The sequence below is a fragment of the Sinocyclocheilus grahami genome, unplaced genomic scaffold (genome assembly GCF_001515645.1).
Source record: "Sinocyclocheilus grahami isolate Dianchi unplaced genomic scaffold, SAMN03320097.WGS_v1.1 scaffold2.1, whole genome shotgun sequence".
NCBI classification, from domain to species: domain Eukaryota; kingdom Metazoa; phylum Chordata; class Actinopteri; order Cypriniformes; family Cyprinidae; genus Sinocyclocheilus; species Sinocyclocheilus grahami.
This window is the reverse complement of record NW_015505181.1, coordinates 3,693,573-3,712,582: the sequence shown is the minus strand read 5'-3', so window position 1 is coordinate 3,712,582 and position 19,010 is coordinate 3,693,573. Positions and strand designations below refer to the sequence as shown.

Below are 19,010 nucleotides of genomic sequence, written 5' to 3'. Positions count from 1 at the left end.
TGAAACTTTTTATTTTGGATGTAGACGTAGTATCTGTAATTCCGAAGTACAGTGAAAATCCACACTGGTGCGGTGACTGACAGCCCACACATACACCTCAAAACATTAGGTTCATCCACGCTAAGGAGCCGTGCTGATGCACAACCCACGTAAAGAAGATAATTCCGCAAATAACTACAATGGCAGGTTTCAAACAGAGATGGCGACAAAGAGGCAAGTTTTATGGACTGCAGCTTTAAAGAATCTGACATGTTTTAAACTAGATGGTTTTTCCTTTTCTTTTTCGTGGTCATTGACCCATTTATGAGCAATCACTACTTTCTTTTTGGCATAGATGCATGTGATCTGTGTGTAATGGATATCCTCTGATTGTGCAGGTATTGACCAGGGTCAGATGACATATGATGGCCAGCACTGGCATGCCACCGAGGCCTGTTTTAGCTGTGCTCGCTGTAAGAAGTCCCTGCTCGGTCGTCCTTTTCTACCCAAGCAGGGTCAGATCTTCTGCTCTCGGGCATGTAGTGTTGGCGATGACCAAAACGGCTCTGATTCCTCGGATTCTGCATTTCAGAGTGCTCGTTCACGTGAGGCCCGGCGCAGCAGTTCCAAATTCAACAAGAGCAATAATGGTGGTAGTGGAGGAGATGGGAACCAGGGTGGAAAAGGTTCAACCGGGCGCTACTCTGCTGAAGTTGATCCACTCTCCCTGCAAATGGATTTGCTTAGTCTGTCCAGTCAAACGCCAAGTCTGAACAGAGAATCTCCATCCTGGAAGACGCCGGCTGAGGTGTATGGGTACGAGAGCCGTAATGACCTCTCTTTAAATCCTCTTCATTTGCTCAGTCAGTGCAACATCCGGACTTCCTATTCCTCAAATCTGTCCCCTGGTCACCCAGCAGATCCAAGGCCCAAGGAGCCTGTGGCCTCCAAGAGACCCCCCGTATCAGCTCTGAAAGGACAGTCTTTGAATGAGAACTGGTTCCAACCCGGACCAGAGGACTATTACCCACCTGCACTGCGAACACAGGCAAGCTTTCAAGAGGTTCCACACAACAGCTTCATGGATAAGCGCTCAGTGAGCCTGCATGTATTCCAGAGGGAGAAGGAAAAGGATATTGGACCGCAGATGGGCCGTAGCAGAAACCCCATTAGTGCACTTGGCTTTAGCGAACAGCTCACACCACTGGAGCAGACGCCACATGGATCTATGGAGTCACTGGCTCTATCTAATGCTACAGGTATTTGATTTTTTTTCTTTGTTGCTTGTTTCCATTTTATTTTTATTTTATAAAATTTTTTATAAATGTAAAAAAAAAAAGTTTACAGATTTTTAAAATGTTTTTGAAAGAAGCTGCATTTTTAAAAAATCTGAAATACAGTAAAAGCAGAAATAATTAGAAATTCTATTTTAATGTAGTGTATTCCTGTGATGGCAAATCTGAATTTTTTGCAGCCATTACTCTAGTCTTCAATGTCACATGATCCTTCAGAAATCTTTCTTATGTTTGTTGCTTAAAGGGGTCATATGATGCGATTTCAATTTGCTCTTGGTGCATAAAGAAGATCTGTAAAGTTGCAAAGACTAAAGTCTCAAATCCAAAGAGATATTCTTTATAAAAGTTAAGTCAACCACGCCTACCTAAAACGGCTCGTTTAAACACGCCCCCACATGTCTACGTCACGATGTGGGAAGATTTGCATAACACCGCCTAAATGTTCACGCAAAGAAAGAAGGTGTAACTTTGATTCTCGCTGTAGTATTGTTGTTGCCGCCACCATGTCATGGAGATGCTGTGTGTTTCGTTGTGAAAGCGAAACTACTTTGTACTACTTTGAAACTACGACTAGAAATCAGTTGTTAAGGTGTATTTACAACACTGTTCCGGAACAGTTCAACCCAAATATTCAGATGCGTGCAGCGTATTTTATGGAGGACGAGGACTGTTTCCTGGGAGAGTAGCCTACAATGCAAGTAGTCCGTTTCTATAAACTGGGGCAATTCCAACTTTGCAAGGACAGTCTGGCGCTTCTGACCCACCATGTCATGGAGATGCTGTGTGTTTCGTTGCGAAAGCGAAACTACTTTGTACTACTTTGAAACTACGACTAGAAATCAGTTGTTAAGGTGTATTTACAACACTGTTCCGGAACAGTTCAACCCAAATATTCAGATGCGTACAGCGTATTTTATGGAGGACGAGGACTGTTTCCTGGGAGAGTAGCCTACAATGCAAGTAGTCCGTTTCTATAAACTGGGGCAATTCCAACTTTGCAAGGACAGTCTGGCGCTTCTGACTCACCACCTGTAAGTACGTTTTCATATTTAAATAATTTGCCACTGACGATTCAAACACGAGTTTTGAGCAGTGTAGAGTACCGCTTGTTGTTTGTCGTTTCTCCGATCACAAATGCAGACATGGTTTTATGTTTATGTGGCGTGATGCAACGCATCGCGTAAAAAGTCATTATAATCAGTAATTATGTCCTCATTGAATGCAACAAATGCCTCGTTTATAATGGGTTTTACTGGTTTTGTCTCGTCGCGCGGGGACATGGCATCACAGTATGGTAAGGGGCGTAACATTTCTGTCACATGCTTGAGGTATTCGGCCCATCACAACACACTGGATAGCTGACCAATCAGAGCACACCTCACTTTTCAGAACGATGAGCTTTGTAAAAATCAACGCGTTATAGAAAGGTGGGACATAGAGGAGAAACAATAATGTACATTATGTGGAAAATAATGTGTTTTTTTTTACCTTAAACCGCATAAACACATTGCATTGCATCAAATACACAAAATAATATTCTTTTTAGCAACGTCATATGAACCCTTTAAGAAACATTTCTTATTGTTATCAATGTTGAAACCAGTTGTGCTGCTTAACTCTTTCCCCACCATTGACGGATTTTCCCGGCTTTCCGTGTTTTTACTGGTGTACGGTAGGATGCGCTATTATGCATCCTCTGAAAGAGTATTGAATATCTGGATCAAAACACAGCGAAGAAGCAGCAGAAACAAGCGTTTGCTTATGTAAGCAGATGGCTTTGTTAAATAACACAATCATCAAGCATTAAACAGCATATGAAACAAACCTGCCTAACGTTACCAAATGAAATGACGATCAGGAAGTGGTGTACGACCGTGCAAGCTTTGGATGTGTTGATGAAAGCGATCTATTTCATCTGTTCTGATCATCATTGTGAATCTGATCCAGATGTAGTCTTTTACAAAAGCATGATTTTCTCAGCGTTTTCTTCAAAATGTAGCTTTTTTAATGAAACTTAACTTACCCATATTCAAGTGTTGATTTAAAAAAAAAAAGATTGCATGATTTTTTTTGTTTTGTTTGTTTGTTTAAAAGCATAGGCTCTGTTCTTTGTTTTGACATTCATACAACTAAATATTCTGGGTGCCATTAAACTTGATTTTAAAAAATGCTGGCTGTGATTGGCAACTTAAAAAAAAAAAAAAAAAACGTGGTGGGGAAAGTGTTAATATATTTGTGGAAACGGTGATTTTTTTTTTCATGATTCTTTGATAAATAAAGTTAAAAAGAACAGCGTTTATTTGAAATAGAAATGTAATGTAAAAGTCTTTGCTATCACACAATTTAAGGCCTCCTTGAGATTTAAACAAACTACAGGGATTTAAACAAACCTCTAAAAATCTTGCTTATTATTTGTCAACTTTTTTGTGTTTTGTCACTCAGAGATGCAAGAGAATATTACAGCTGTCGTACATGTGTTTCTGGTCTACAGGCACCTCTGCAGATGGTGGCAGTAAACGGCAGGAGCACTTGTCTCACTTCTCAATGCCAGATTTGAGCAAAGATTCTGGCATGAATGTGTCTGAAAAGAGTAACATGGGCACACTCAACTCCTCTGTGCAGTTCCACAGCTCTGAATCTCTGCGCAGCCTGAACTCCGCACAGCCCTACCTGGAGCTTGAACCCCCGGTGCAAGTCAAATTCCCTGTGCAATACCCCCGTGAACAACCTGGAATTAATGCTTTGCCACCTGGTTTTGCATATCAGGAGGAGGATCGTGTAAGTTTGGTTAGCAACGCCAACAATGCCCGTCTACCACCCATGAGTGAACGTACCCGTCGTAGAAGCATCGACCATAATGAGCCACGCCGTCGCCACCACCACCATCGCTCCCGTCGTTCCAGGCGGTCCCGTTCGGACAATGCACTTAACCTCGCTGCCGAGCGCCGCCCAGCTCCGAAACGATCTCAACTTCATGCTCGTGAGGATTATGACCAGTTCCCTCCACCCCGTGGGTCACGGGACCACTACGGTAGTGGAAGCGGCAGGCTGAGAGAGCAGCCTTTCAGACCTTGCCCTCGGACAACCTCCGACCTTACGCTTCAAAACCCTGTTCTGCACCGACACCAAGGCCCTTATTCGTGGGACCAGTATGATTACGATGACGACTGGTGCTCGACCTGTTCCTCATCTTCCGAGTCAGAAGATGAAGGGTATTTTCTGGGCGAGCCCATTCCCAGACCGGTCCAGCTGAGGTACATGACCAGCGAAGAGCTGCTACACAAATACAGCTCTTCAGGACTGGGAGCATCCGGTCAGTTCGGGAGCCGAGGACAGTTACACACACGCAAACGTAGGAAAAGCAAGAACTGCATTATATCCTAAAATAATGGATATAACGCACTTGCTGCATGCTCCACAACCTTGCACAATAATTTTTCCTGTCCCTATAGTTTGAAAGGCTTTTTGGTGTTGTGAGGTTATCAGTGAATAATACGCAGTAATTTAATTTGTTCACAGCTCAATTGCATATGCATGCTTTCCCATGTGATATTTCCGAATTATTCTGGATGTTACGCTTTTTATTTTTAGGACTTCTTAATTATTAAATCTGCAGCACTGTTGCCGCATTTGTTACAGCTAATGTGCAATTTTTTTTGTTCTGTAATTCATTCAGGCACAGTAATGTTTTTTTTTTTATGGTGTTTGCTTTGGGCTGAAAATCCCATTAATAAGATGTATATATACGCAATTGAATGAAGAAATTCACTAAGTTAAGGATGTAATGTAAATTATCTGTAAATGATGTACCACATATTTTTATATTTTGTATCAATAGAATCATTTATGTACTAAGCATAATGTAGAGAAAATAGTAAAGGCATGCACGTTAATTTGCTGATCTTTGTCCTGTATTGGAAATTAAAGAGTATTTCTGTGAGAGATTTGATTGACAGCTCTTGGTTCTTCCTCATCAGAGCATTCTGTGATCTCTGACTCTGATTAGACACCGACACGCTCGCCATCTGTTCCATGCATTAATGCAAAAGACCACAGAGCATCCACAGGATCCAAATGGCTAATCTCGCTTACCGATACACGTCGTTGCTAATGACGGCGCTTATGAAAATACAAGAATTCATTTAGATTTCCATCTTCGATTTGGGATTTTAACAGTGGGGAAAGGTTTTTGCATCTCTAGTTCAAGCTTTGCTCTATGTTTGGATTCTAAACCATCATTCTGTCAATAGTGCTGCTGTTTTAGCAATAAGATTTGAGAATATCATTTTACGTGCAGATTCAGAATGTTATTTTAGCTGCTGGATAATACATATGTGGTTTTCAGATACACAGTCCCATGTGCTATAAGACTAAAAAATGTATCTGAACTTATCGAAAAAGTGGCTTATGTCCCTGACAGGCCAGAAACCTGAGATGCTTTGCACTACTGTCTGTGGAATATTTGCCCTTCTATGTACTTAGTAGTGGTCAGAAGAGTCTTGGAAGAAAGTTGGCAGTTTTATGACATAACCAGCTGCATAAATGAGATCTACATTAGAGCTTTTCATCTCTTTAAGTTCTATCTCACAATTTGTTTACTCTGATTTTTGCTAGAGAATGATGAATTGGTGGTTCTTATAAAAATATTGTAATACAAAAAGTTAGAACTGAGAAACGGATAACGTTCTGGTATTATGTATTTTGACAGATATATCAATTAATTAGGTTTTTAGCTTAAAGGGTTAAAATAGTTCAGTTTTGTATTGAATGGCAAAGTGATTATATTTCGATTAGTTTTTTTATTAAGTTAATTTAGAAAAACGTTTGGATCATTTTTTGTTTGTTAAATATAAGTTTTTGTTTTTTAAAGTAACGACTGGCCAGCGGCAGACAGTGAGCCATAGGTTTGATAAATTTAGCCTTCTCAAATCATCAAGACTTGCCTAAAATAAAATATATAGATATAAAACAGTTCAAGCATATAACAATGTTTAAACGATAAACCTAGATAAATGTGCGCTATATCCAATATTTTGTGCGGAGAGTGGAAGCTGAAGTGCGCTTTGCAGGACAAAGAGGCGCCAGCGCGATCACTTGCATTTTTTCAGTGGATACGCCGTCATTTTTGCTCATAAAGGTAATACATAATTCGTAACTTTAAAGGGTCTACTTTTTATTTGTGTGCACTCACAATATCAACAAAAAGTTGTGCTTTTATAAAATAAAGAAAACAAACATGATGCGCTTTCTGCCGTCTGTCTTGAACAGGAGCGCTTCACAAAAATGAACCAAAACTCAGCGAATACATGCCTCACAGACATGATAAATATATCTATAGAAAGCTTTAAATTACTACTTAATGAAATAAAACAAATCAAAAACAAAAACTCTTTCATTATAATCGTAATCCGTAAAGATGCACTTCTCTCTAAAGGCACGTCTAATGAAAAGGTTTCATCACATTTTTTCATCTCTAATTGATGGATGTCTAAAATATAAAAATAAGGAGAAACCAAAAACAGGCCCAAGGCCCGGGCCGCGTCTGAACTATGACGTGAAAATTGGCCCGAAACCCGGTCCAAGCGGGCGTAAAAAATTTGGGGCCCATGGGGCCTGGGCTGACATGCAGATTTTTTTTAAATATTTTTTTTTAAAGAACATCAAACAATGGCGTTTTGTGGTTCTTTAATGTGTTAAAGATAACAGATCAGTGATCCTGACAGATCGCTGAATCGCCTCAGTTCAAGCGGCACGTGAACCCATCATCTCTTCCTCTTTACTAGTTACAGCACGAAATAAACATGAATGAACATCAGAAAGTATCTTGTTTCAACCGTGGAAATACGTCAACTCAATACACACAATTTTTTAAGTTAATGTCCACGATGTTAATTTATTCTCCTGTCTGGTCGTCATTTTTGCTCATAAAGGTAATACATAATTCGTAACTTTAAAGGGTCTACTTTTTATTTGTGTGCACTCACAATATCAACAAAAAGTTGTGCTTTTATAAAATAAAGAAAACAAACATGATGCGCTTTCTGCCGTCTGTCTTGAACAGGAGCGCTTCACAAAAATGAACCAAAACTCAGCGAATACATGCCTCACAGACATGATAAATATATCTATAGAAAGCTTTAAATTACTACTTAGTGAAATAAAACAAATCAAAAACAAAAACTCTTTCATTATAATCGTAATCCGTAAAGATGCACTTCTCTCTAAAGGCACGTCTAATGAAAAGGTTTCATCACATTTTTTCATCTCTAATTGATGGATGTCTAAAATATAAAAAATAAGGAGAAACCAAAAACAGGCCCAAGGCCCGGGCCGCGTCTGAACTATGACGTGAAAATTGGTCCGAAACCCGGTCCAAGCGGGCGTAAAAAATTTGGGGCCCATGGGGCCTGGGCTGACATGCAGATTTTTTTTAAATATTTTTTTTTAAAGAACTTCAAACAATGGCGTTTTGTGGTTCTTTAATGTGTTAAAGATAACAGATCAGTGATCCTGACAGATCGCTGAATCGCCTCAGTTCAAGCGGCACGTGAACCCATCATCTCTTCCTCTTTACTAGTTACAGCACGAAATAAACATGAATGAACATCAGAAAGTATCTTGTTTCAACCGTGGAAATACGTCAACTCAATACACACAATTTTTTAAGTTAATGTCCACGATGTTAATTTATTCTCCTGTCTGGTTTGTTTGTCGACAAGTAAATGACAGATTCTGGGTTATGATTGGTCAGATCCTGGCGAAGGGTAAATTGCTCAACCTCATGTGCCACTTCAGCAAATGAAACATTTCTGTTTGATGGTTATTTAGTCACGCAGTTTTTCAGTGTGTGTTTTGCTGGATGTCAGGGGCAATTTTGAAAGCACAGCAAATTGGCAGGGACTGCATGATATAATGTTAAAAATAGTTCCCAGAGGTCCACTGAGGGCTGATACTGCAGACAAAGCAAAACCATGAAATTGTGAAACAGCCCAGGCGTAACTTAAGTCATAATGGAAAGTGTCAGATCTGTCTTTGGGCAGTGGCCCATATCTGTTTTCCCCTGACAAATTCAAATAATTTGCAAATTGCCTCCAATCAACCAATGTTTCTGCATCCCTGATAGCTGGATGATCATGAGATCATGTGTTTCCATACACAAATGCTCCTTTCTATGCTCATTTACCACATTTTTTTTACAAAGCCTTTTGACTTTGCTCCTTCGAGTCATATTACTTAGTATTATTGTTCCCTTACCTTCAGAGAGATTAACTACATCTTAATTTAATCTTTGAAAGATTAGAATTGACATGTTCACAAGTAGCTAATTACAGATTTTTTTTCTTGGGCATTTAAACAGTTTATAAAAGCCAGAAACCAGAAAGAGACTCTTAGAGTTGACATTATCCTGCTTATGACCCTATATTAATCTGTGGGCCATGACTGAATTAATCTAAGAACCAGAGCTGAGAGCAGGCATTATACTTAAATCCATTAAAACAATATATAAATAAAATATGTGAGTTTATAGTCTCTCCATCTATTGTGAAAATTACATGTCTTTTCAGCAATTTGTGGTTTAATTTTATGCTTTTAGAGCATTTATGTCAGAGGTAACTGATGTAGAAAGCACTTCAATGACGTGACATGACCATTGCAGTCATTATTTGTTGACTTGAGAGAACTGACTGCTGTTATTCCAATTTAAATATGAATGTCTTTTATCTAGAGTTTTTATGCTAATTTATCTCTGGAGCATTGAAGTTAAAGCCACAATCTTTTACATAAAGTCTGATGTATATTCTAACTGTTGTTAAATTTTTAACACTATGTTTTTCAAAGCCATGTCCTATTAAAGTCATCCAGTTTCAAACTGAAATATTTAAGATTAAGCAAAAATGACCTCAAACAACTGGAAACGAAACTACTTGGACAAACAGGTCTCTTTTAGGATTTTTCATACAGAGTTTATATTTATGTCCCATTCTATAATATGTTAGTTTAAAATATTATATTTACATGTGTAAATGTCCATTAATCTGACTGAATATTTGAGTTTAGATTCTTAAAATCAGTTTATCTTTGTCATCTGATTCACGTATTGCTTTACATGTTTTCCAAACAAAATTTCAACGCCTGTCGCCGTGCTCAGAACCAGAGAATGCCACTGCGATAATGTCACTAGAGCTACATATGTCACAAGCTTTTTTATCAAATATTTAGTAAACATTCAGTTCAACTTATAACATCCAAGTGAAAGATATAACACCAACATGTCAGAAAAAACATTGATCAGATTATTTCAGTTCACCCTTTCAATTCAATTGAAATTTCACTCAGATCAAGTGAGGTGTTTACATGAAGACTTTTAGTATGATTTGAGCCATCAATAGGATTACTAAAAGATTAAACATATATTGTAATTTATTTGCAAAGTGTATACTCAACGCATATCTGTGATTTTAACACCTAATAATTTGCCAAACATTTTTCCATTTCACTTTATATAAATCATCAGCATGATGTTGTAATATTAACATAAAGTGTTGTGTGTGTGAATCATCTAATTGTTCAAAAAAAAACTGGAGTCATTACTATGAAGTGAAGCACAGACACTCTTCTGGGTGTTATTAAGAGCCACAATTAGGGAAAACTGCTTATAATTATACTGCTCAGCAACATAGCCAGATTCAGTTCTCAAATGCTTTACTATGCTTCAGAATTGCTGCATCCTATGCTCCTCAATAAGGTGTATGCCTAGAGTGAGAACTTCCTTGACTGGCCTTCATGTGTGTGCAATTAGATGGCGATAGAGAGTCTTTCAGAAGTGTTGACCATTTTAAATTAATTATTTTATAATTTCCCAGCTGCATTCTGTTGAGGTTCATTTGTGCAACCCTGAGCAATGTTAGCCAAATGTCTCACTGCAGAACACAAGATCCAGGGGGTGTGGTTGGCTCCAGATCCAACTCCTTCCATCTTACATATACCTAAACCTACCGATCTCCACCCCCTAGATGTGGATCCAACCACGCCCCCTGAATCTTTGTGGGGCTACTGCAAATGTCAGCGATCTTACAGTTGCGATGACTGTACGGTGGGGACTTGGTTAGAGATAAAATTAATGTCTTGTATACATCACCAGAGAGAAGTCTGCGTTTCACCGGAAGGTCCAGTTATGACATTTTGATTGAATATACTAATAAAAAAAAAATGTTTAAGAAATTAAACACATTAATGGATGAATTGTTCAATATAAGATCAAAACATGCATTTAAAAAAATAGCATAGGGTGCATTTTTTGTGATATGTAAATCTATAATGTGATACATATTGACAGTATGTTTAGTCACTGTTCCAAAAAGAATGAAAAGTGCTTAAGCAGCCTGCTGTTGCTATGGTTACCATGGCAGGCGAAAGTGATTTTTTTTGCAAGTGCCTGTTTACCAGAGAAATATATGACCTGACTTGGTGATGACTGAACTCAGGCAGCAAGAATATGTGGATTAAACATGGCTTTTGAGCAAAAAGATGTTGGATCATCAGTGTTGCAAAGAAAAGAAAAGAAAATGCTGCCAGAGACGTTGATGCTGATTCAATGTTTCGTTATGTTCTGAGAAACATTTCAAAACTGTTGAGAAATATACATTAAAAAATAATATGTACATTCTTTGGTTATGGTTTCTGTTCGGCCCCCTTATAATTCAAAGCCCATCCTAGTATAAGGTTTCAGATTTATTGTTCATTCAGGGCATGTTACGCTAGACTGAATATGAAGCTTTAATTTCAATTTGCCTGATTTTATGCATTAATGAGATTCTCATGTCACCAGCTGGATGTCACGAGTTATACGCCAAATATATGACATCAAACCCCTTGAGGGTGTTATCATTTCAGTCAGATATCCCAAAACACACACACACACACACACACACACACACACATTAAAAGCTAATAATCACACTGCAGTCTGCAGCCTGCAGCTTTACTGTAACTCTGCAGTGAATAAACAGCGCCACCCATTGGCGGTTCAAGGTATTGTCCCATAATTTAAATTTAAATTATTTATTATTTACTGTATATACATATAGGGGTGGTTCTTCAACTCTGTCACAGAATTTATTTTTATTAAAACTAACAGATTTCAACTTGTTTTTGTCATATGTAGGTCACATAAAACGTCTTGGAAACTTATAAATTAATCATTTATTTTTGCTATTTCTAAATGCCCCTGTGTGTATTGTATTGTTTTACTCTAGACCCAGTATATAATCTTAAAATATGAGAATATAAAAACAAACATAAACAAATATAAAAATGATCATATTACATGTTTTAAACTGATGATTTAAATAATGAGTGAAATAAACAAATCAGTTTTTTCATTTCATTTATTCATTTATAAAACTATTAAACAAAAGCTAAAGAAACACAAAAATATATCATATATACATGTGATATTATTCCTAATATCCATGATTAGCTTTGCTGCTAGCAACACATGTATGCACATGTAGTTTACTAAATGTTGTCAAAATAATTGGCTTTGGGCCAATGAGGTTCTGTTCCAGCATGTGCCTATAGAACATTTGATTCTCCTAGTTTCTAACTAAAACTGGGTCATTTCCATTAGGGAACATGTTGTGCACATAATGTTGTTCCGATACGATATACTTTGGGCGTTTTGGGATATCCATAATCATTGCTAGTCAGTTAAATTAATCCTCTAATTAATCCTGTGAATCCACAGCTGAGGCGGTGATAAAGCATCTAGTTATGTCAGTCATTATTGGTCTGTGAAGTTCACATAGTACCTATTAAACTGCTAATGAGGTTGGGAAGTCCCATACAGCCTGTCAAGGACTGATAAGACAGAACGTCCCTGAGTGGAACCTTCACAGGGTTCTACAAACCCAAGGCCCTGCGCAATAACATGGGTGGACTGCATGATTCAGTAGGGTCAACCTCACTTAATAGTTCAGCTATCTGCACTTGATATAAATGAAATGAGGACAATCATGCAGAGATTACAATGACATAATGTTTGCTTAGGTCTGGAATAGACTACATGCTTTTTATTCTGAACAGATTTCAAAACACTATAAGCATCATACACTTGCCGACTTTTTACTGAGAAAAATGCATGGGGTATCAAATACTAAACAACTGAGGATCACACTACCAGGTGATTTAGATGATTCTGATTCAGGTATTTCAGGTGATTCTGAAAACAACAAACTCACGCAGAAACACATGCCTCATAGCTAGGAGACGCATGACAAATGAAAACAGTAGGTGTTCAAAAAATGGCTCAAAATATCAAACATGTTTTAATAAAAACATGAAAAAGCTGGAAAAACAAGTCTGTGTTCATTATACACTACACAATTTTGTCTAAAATCTGTCAAATCAAATCTGCGGACTGGCTTTGACTTTGGGCAACCAGTCTGGACTCATCCAGACTGTAAATTAGTGCAGAAATCTGGACAAAAAAGTAATGTAGTGATTTCCAGCCTTTAGCTGGTTAAAGAACAACTAGCAGGCCATGTAAGGAATAAGCATGTGTTACTTCAGACAATATGTAAGTAGTTAGACATTGTTCAGTCATTGAGAAAGAAAGAAAAGAAACATGAATAAAAAGCTCCTTAAGTTTTATAAGGTATTCTGAGTGGTAGTGAAAATAAATGAAGCAAAAAATGTTTTTTTTTTCTTTAACCTGGGACACATCTCTTAAATAACAGAACATGCAAATCTTATTTCACATTTTTTCATCCAATAAAAAACTAGTCTATTATAATGTCTTTTGTTAAACAGCTCTCTGCTCATTAAAATATATTGACCGTTATGTCTTCCAGTTTTCTCCACAGCTGTTTTAATGCAGTCTTTTTCTTCTCACCAAATAACTTGATTTAATATTTGATTTAATAGTACATTTACTTATTTATTAATTGTTATATTAAGAAGGATCATGTACTGTCATCTGGCCATTATTGCTAAATAAACCCAAGACCATCCATCCAACTGACAGCAGTCTGTCTTTATAAATATAACGTTGATAAATATGATGATAATTTATTATTTCTTGTGCCAGTCCACATCTAGTCCATATTTACATCAATATACCAAGGCAAGCATTTATAATTTATCTTGAACTTTTCGGCTTGGTATCTAAGCACAAGACATCTTCTGTGGAGTATCCACATACTCTGATGTTCTCGAACTCTTGGGAAATCTCAAGGAGAGTTTTGCCTTTTGTTTCAGGAAGGTTGAAGAAGATGTAGAGAGCAGCTATCAGACAAACGCAGGAGAAGAGAACAAAGCTCAGAGACTTCAGAACGGCCTGGAGAAACATGGATGAGAAACGTGGCCTTTTGTTAAAGTGAGACAACAGACTGCAGAGCAGTTTTCATAGGAGCAGAGAAAAGGTGTGCTGAAAGCCCGGTATTACACATTGTTCAAGAAGAAGACATGTAATAGGGCATGATACATAAAAGAACAATTCTGTATTTTCGTTGCTCTTTTATTTTCCCCGGACATGTCCTCTTTTTGGACCTAAAAAAATGCGTCCGGGCGGGATTTCTTAATCGCCCAAAATGTCCAGGATTTGGCTGTTTTCTTAATCTTGCTCCAGCTGCATCTCTGACCATTGCCGCCTGCTCCCGCAACAGGTGCTTCGCTCCCGCGATTTTCGTGTCCACTCCTTTAAACATTCTAATATTGTGTATAATTTTGGCGCAGGATTTCTTAATCGCCCAAAATGTCCAGGATTTGGCTGTTTTCTTAATCTTGCTCCAGCTGAATCTCTGACCATTGCCGCCTGCTCCCGCAACGGGAGCGAAGCACCTAATATTGTGTATAATTTTGGCGCATCAGGGAGCCGCTCTCAGTATGCGGAGTATTTAAATATCTTTTGAATGAGCGTTCGCGCTGTTTACTTTCACTTTCGATTTCGCCATCACAGCACTCTGTGTAAAGGGCGCACATCTTGCAAGATAAGATATTTGTCAGTGAGCTCAGGATCTGTTAAGCAGCAAATACTCCAGTATGGTCTTGTCAGTCATCTCTCCTTATTCTTGACCTGTGGTCAGTTAAATCTGACTCCTGCAGCTCTTGCTGGATGAAGGTTGACAAGTCCGCCTTTTTTACCCAGAATTGGGCTACTTTTAAACTGTTGCCATGGGTTGATTTTCCCAAGTGGGTTAAAGGTTTGAAATATTGCATAAAATACATTTGATTGAAATGCCTGTATTGAAACATTTTGCATTCAACCTGTGATAAAACTTTCATGGACTTTTTCATTAACTGCTCCCTCCTGGTGGAATGACCTGCCCAACTCAATCCGAGCAGCTGAGTCCTTAATCATTTTTTGAAAATACATCTCTTTCATCTTCATATGACCCTCTAACTCTAGCATTCTCTGTTCTTTCTCTATTCTTTCTACTTATTTTCTTTTTATTTATTCTAAAAATAAAAAAGCAAACAAACAACAAACAAACAAAAAACCTTGCTACATATACTGTTAGGCGAAGTGTCCTCCTGTTGGAAAACTAAAATATGGTCACCCTAATATAGCTGTTATTGGTGCTTTTTCATTTTTTGAAAATACATCTCTTTCATCTTCATATGACCCTCTAACTCTAGCATTCTCTGTTCTTTCTCTATTCTTTCTACTTATTTTCTTTTTATTTATTCTAAAAACAAAAAAGCAAACAAACAACAAACAAACAAAAAACCTTGCTACATATACTGTTAGGCGAAGTGTCCTCTTGTTGGAAAACTAAAATATGGTCACCCTAATATAGCTGTTATTGGTGCTTTTGGAATGCGACCAATCAAATTTTAGGACTGAAACTAAATGTTGTATAAATATATAAATAGTTTACCTGGGCCTCCCCCATAGAAAATGAAGAACAGGAAAATGAGGACAATGGTGCTGTATGGAATCACAGAGCTGTAGTCCTGCAAATGAAATAGAGATGAGGTAATAAAGTTCTGTTCTGTTCTGATCACTGTGAGCTATTAAATGATAGCGACTCACCTTTAGGTAGAGGGGGACAGTGATTAATGCCATAATGGCTGACATTCCCCCAAACCCTCTCCACATCAAGGCTCTCCTCCCCACACTCTCAATGAACAGGCTCTATGCATTCACACAAACACAAATACTGTTCAAAAACACATGGATGATTCATGATGTTGCTCCATGACAATTGATCCCAATCTGATTTCAGGTTACACACATTTTAATGTGCGCCTCTCCGGAACTTACACAGGTTATGGAGATGCAAATCAAACATTAAAGTTGGCATGAACTGAAAATTCACCCTCTCTACATTACTGGTCAAAAGTTTTGAATTATTCGATTTTTTTTAAATAAAAAAATTATGTTTTTGAGAGAGGTCTTCTCTTCACCAAGGTTAAATGATAGCGACTCACCTTTAGGTAGAGGGGGACAGTGATTAATGCCATAATGGCTGACATTCCCCCAAACCCTCTCCACATCAAGGCTCTCCTCCCCACACTCTCAATGAACAGGCTCTATGCATTCACACAAACACAAATACTGTTCAAAAACACATGGATAATTCATGATGTTGCTCCATGACAATTGATCCCAATCTGATTTCAGGTTACACACATTTTAATGTGCGCCTCTCCGGAACTTACACAGGTTATGGAGATGCAAATCAAACATTAAAGTTGGCATGAACTGAAAATTCACCCTCTCTACATTACTGGTCAAAAGTTTTGAATTATTCGATTTTTTTTAAATAAAAAAATTATGTTTTTGAGAGAGGTCTTCTCTTCACCAAGGCTGCATTTATTTAATAAAAAATACAGTAAAAACAGTAATATTGTGGAATATTATTACAACTCAAGATAACTGTTTTCAAATGTACTATATTTTAAAGCATAATGTATTCCTTTGAATGGAAAGCTGAATTTTCATCAGCCATTACTCCAGTCTTCGGTGTCACAAGATCCCTCAAAAATCATTCTAATATGCTGATTTCATGCTCAGTTAGTTTTGGTGCTCAATTATTCATAATTATTCTTACTTTCTTATACTTAAAGCACTTCTTTGCTGCTTAATATTTTGGTGAAAATCATTTTTCAGGATTCTTTGATGAAAAGTTAAAAGAACTGCATTTATTTGAAACAGAAATCTTATGTCTTTCCTGTCACTTTTGATCAATGTAATGTGCCCTTGCGTAATGTATTTCTTTTTTTTAATCTTACCCCAAACCTTTAAATGGTAGTAGACATCTTAATAAGAGATTACTTTAAAGAGACTTTTCACTCAGTTGTATGTTACAATTCAAAAGAAAAGATCCTCTCTAATTCATCACAACTTTAATATTTAATTATTACCTGAGGCCAGCAAATTGTCCTGAGAGTTTACCAAGGGACAAAAAAGTTGCGGCTGTGAGTGACTCTCACCAAGTTAGATGGTGTGTACACTCCCACCCACCCAACCCTTCGAACAAAGAGCGGAAGCAAATCACAATGCACATCACATCTTACAGAACATATATGTGACCCTGGACCACAAACCCAGTCTTAAGTCGCTGCGGTATATTTGTAGCAATAGTCAAAATGATTGATTTTTCTTTTATGCCAAAATTCATTAGGACATTAAGTAAAGATCATGTTCCATGAAGATATTTTGTAAATTTCCTACTATAAATATATAGAAACTTAATTTTTTATTAGTAATATGCATTTCTAAGAACTTCATTTGAACATCTTTAAAGGCGATTTTCTCAGTATTTTGATTTTTTTGCACCCTCAGATGCCAGATTTTCAAATAGTTGTATCTCGGCCAAATATTGTCCTATCCTAACAAACCATACATCAATGAAAAGCTTATTTATTCAGCGTTAAAAAAATGTTACCCTTATGACTGGTTTTGTGGTCCAGGGTCACATACAGTAAGTGAACATGCTTTTTTTTTTTTTTAAATGCCCAGTCTGTAATTTACCCCGAAGATTAAGTGATAGTGCTAGAATAGAGAAAGCAGTTGAGGATGAGTGAGATTAACCTTCCCAGATGACTGGTTAAGTATCTGACAGTCATGGAGCCAAAGAGACCTCCTAAACCATATAGAGCCACCACAGCAGACCAGATAAAAGTGACGGTCTTCTCTCCTGGAACATCCCGTAGTGATCCATCCAGCTGCTGTTAATGACGCTCTGAATGTACTGTGGGAAAACAGATTTGAGACAAATCGTGATCGATTGATTCATACCTAGACTGTAAGTATGGTACTGAAATGGCGATAGAAAAAAGTGATACTTAAATGGCCTTCTGGTTACACTTTATGTTGTTGTTACAAGCAACTAAACTAAACCCTAACCCTATAGTATGTACACTATTAAAAATAAAGGTTCTTTATTGGCTTCTAAGGTTCCATGAAGAACATTTAACATCCATTGAACCTTTCTTTTGCACCAAAGGTTCTTTACAGTGGAAAAGGTTCTTTAGATTATTAAAATGTTCTTCACACTTAAAAAATGGTTTGTTCAAGTATGCTTCACTGAATGGCTCTTTCAGGAACCACAAATGGTTACTATATGGCATCGCAGCAAAAAAATTTTTTTTTGTACATCTTGTTACTCCGTATGTTTTATAATTACACTGTAACAAGGACACTTAAAATAAAGTGTAACCTGCTTTCTTAAAGTAATAACAGGAAAATAATAAATACAAATTCAAGTGCGCACTGGAGTCGGAGAGCTGATCGCTGTGAGATGAAATCCATTCTGTAAAGATCCTCCTAATCCCAACACAACGATAAATATAAGCGCTTTGCCACCAACCTGAAATTACAGACACACTGTTCATTGACTATACTTATTCAACAAAGTCAATGCTTTAGATATTTCACATTAAACTGCAAAGCCAGCACAGGGGGGGTTTCTCTTGTTTAAGAATGACATAAAGCCACATCTTGAGTAAATGACAAAAGTTTAACTCTGAGCTTTTTTGAAAGATATAAAGAAAATATATGGGTTAATTTACTGAGACATAAATACCAAGCTTTACCGTTATGGTTATTTTGTTGAAATATAATGAGATGATAATTCTTTAATTCTTCTATAAAAATGTAGATTTCATCTAATTTCTAAGATCTGGCAGTATAATTAAATAACATGCTCCGACCAGTTCCTGCCACACGTTCCTCATGTTTATCTGCTTGTATCTTCTTGTGTCCATGAAGTAGCACTGCTTCTCTCCAATAAATACAGCGTCATCTCTGTTAGGCATTTTGATTCATTTTTGACACTGGAATGACTCGTCACATTTTGTCTCCTAAAAGGTATCTATCTGCTTATCTATATCTATCTGCATTTGTCCGAATGAAAAATGGTTTATTATATTTATTATTATTGATACTATCATTTTGTGGGTTTATCTGAACATTGAATGGTTAGGTGTGAACTGGAGTCTATTAAGGGAGAAAAAACGTGTATGAGAAGTAATAAGTAAATGTGATTTAAAAATACATTTTAATTGAACAGTTAAATAATTGATTAAAATATCAATTTGATGTATGAAAATGAATATTGAAAGACGAAAGGAAGAAAGAATAATGTAAAGTAATTTTAATCAAATGACTACTCCTCATGTTTATCTGCTTGTAGCCTATCTTCTTGTGTCCATGAAGTAGCACTGCTTCTCTCCAATAAATACAGCGTCATCTCTGTTAGGCATTTTGATTCATTTTTGACACTGGAA

At 37.2% G+C, this 19,010-nt stretch overlaps 1 protein-coding gene across 2 annotated transcripts in view; it reads left to right on the top strand.

Moving 5' to 3' along the window:
- The window catches only part of LOC107551119 (prickle-like protein 2), a 94,155-nt gene extending 88,951 nt beyond the window's left edge, over nt 1-5,204 (top strand). For both annotated transcript variants that reach the window (XM_016232649.1, XM_016232733.1), the window contains 2 exons: nt 378-1,238; nt 3,766-5,204. In XM_016232649.1, coding sequence (XP_016088135.1) covers nt 378-1,238; nt 3,766-4,658 — 1,754 coding nt within the window. In that variant the 3' untranslated portion in view covers nt 4,659-5,204. The remainder of the gene's footprint in view (nt 1-377; nt 1,239-3,765) is intronic.
- The last annotated feature ends 13,806 nt before the right edge of the window (nt 5,205-19,010 follow it).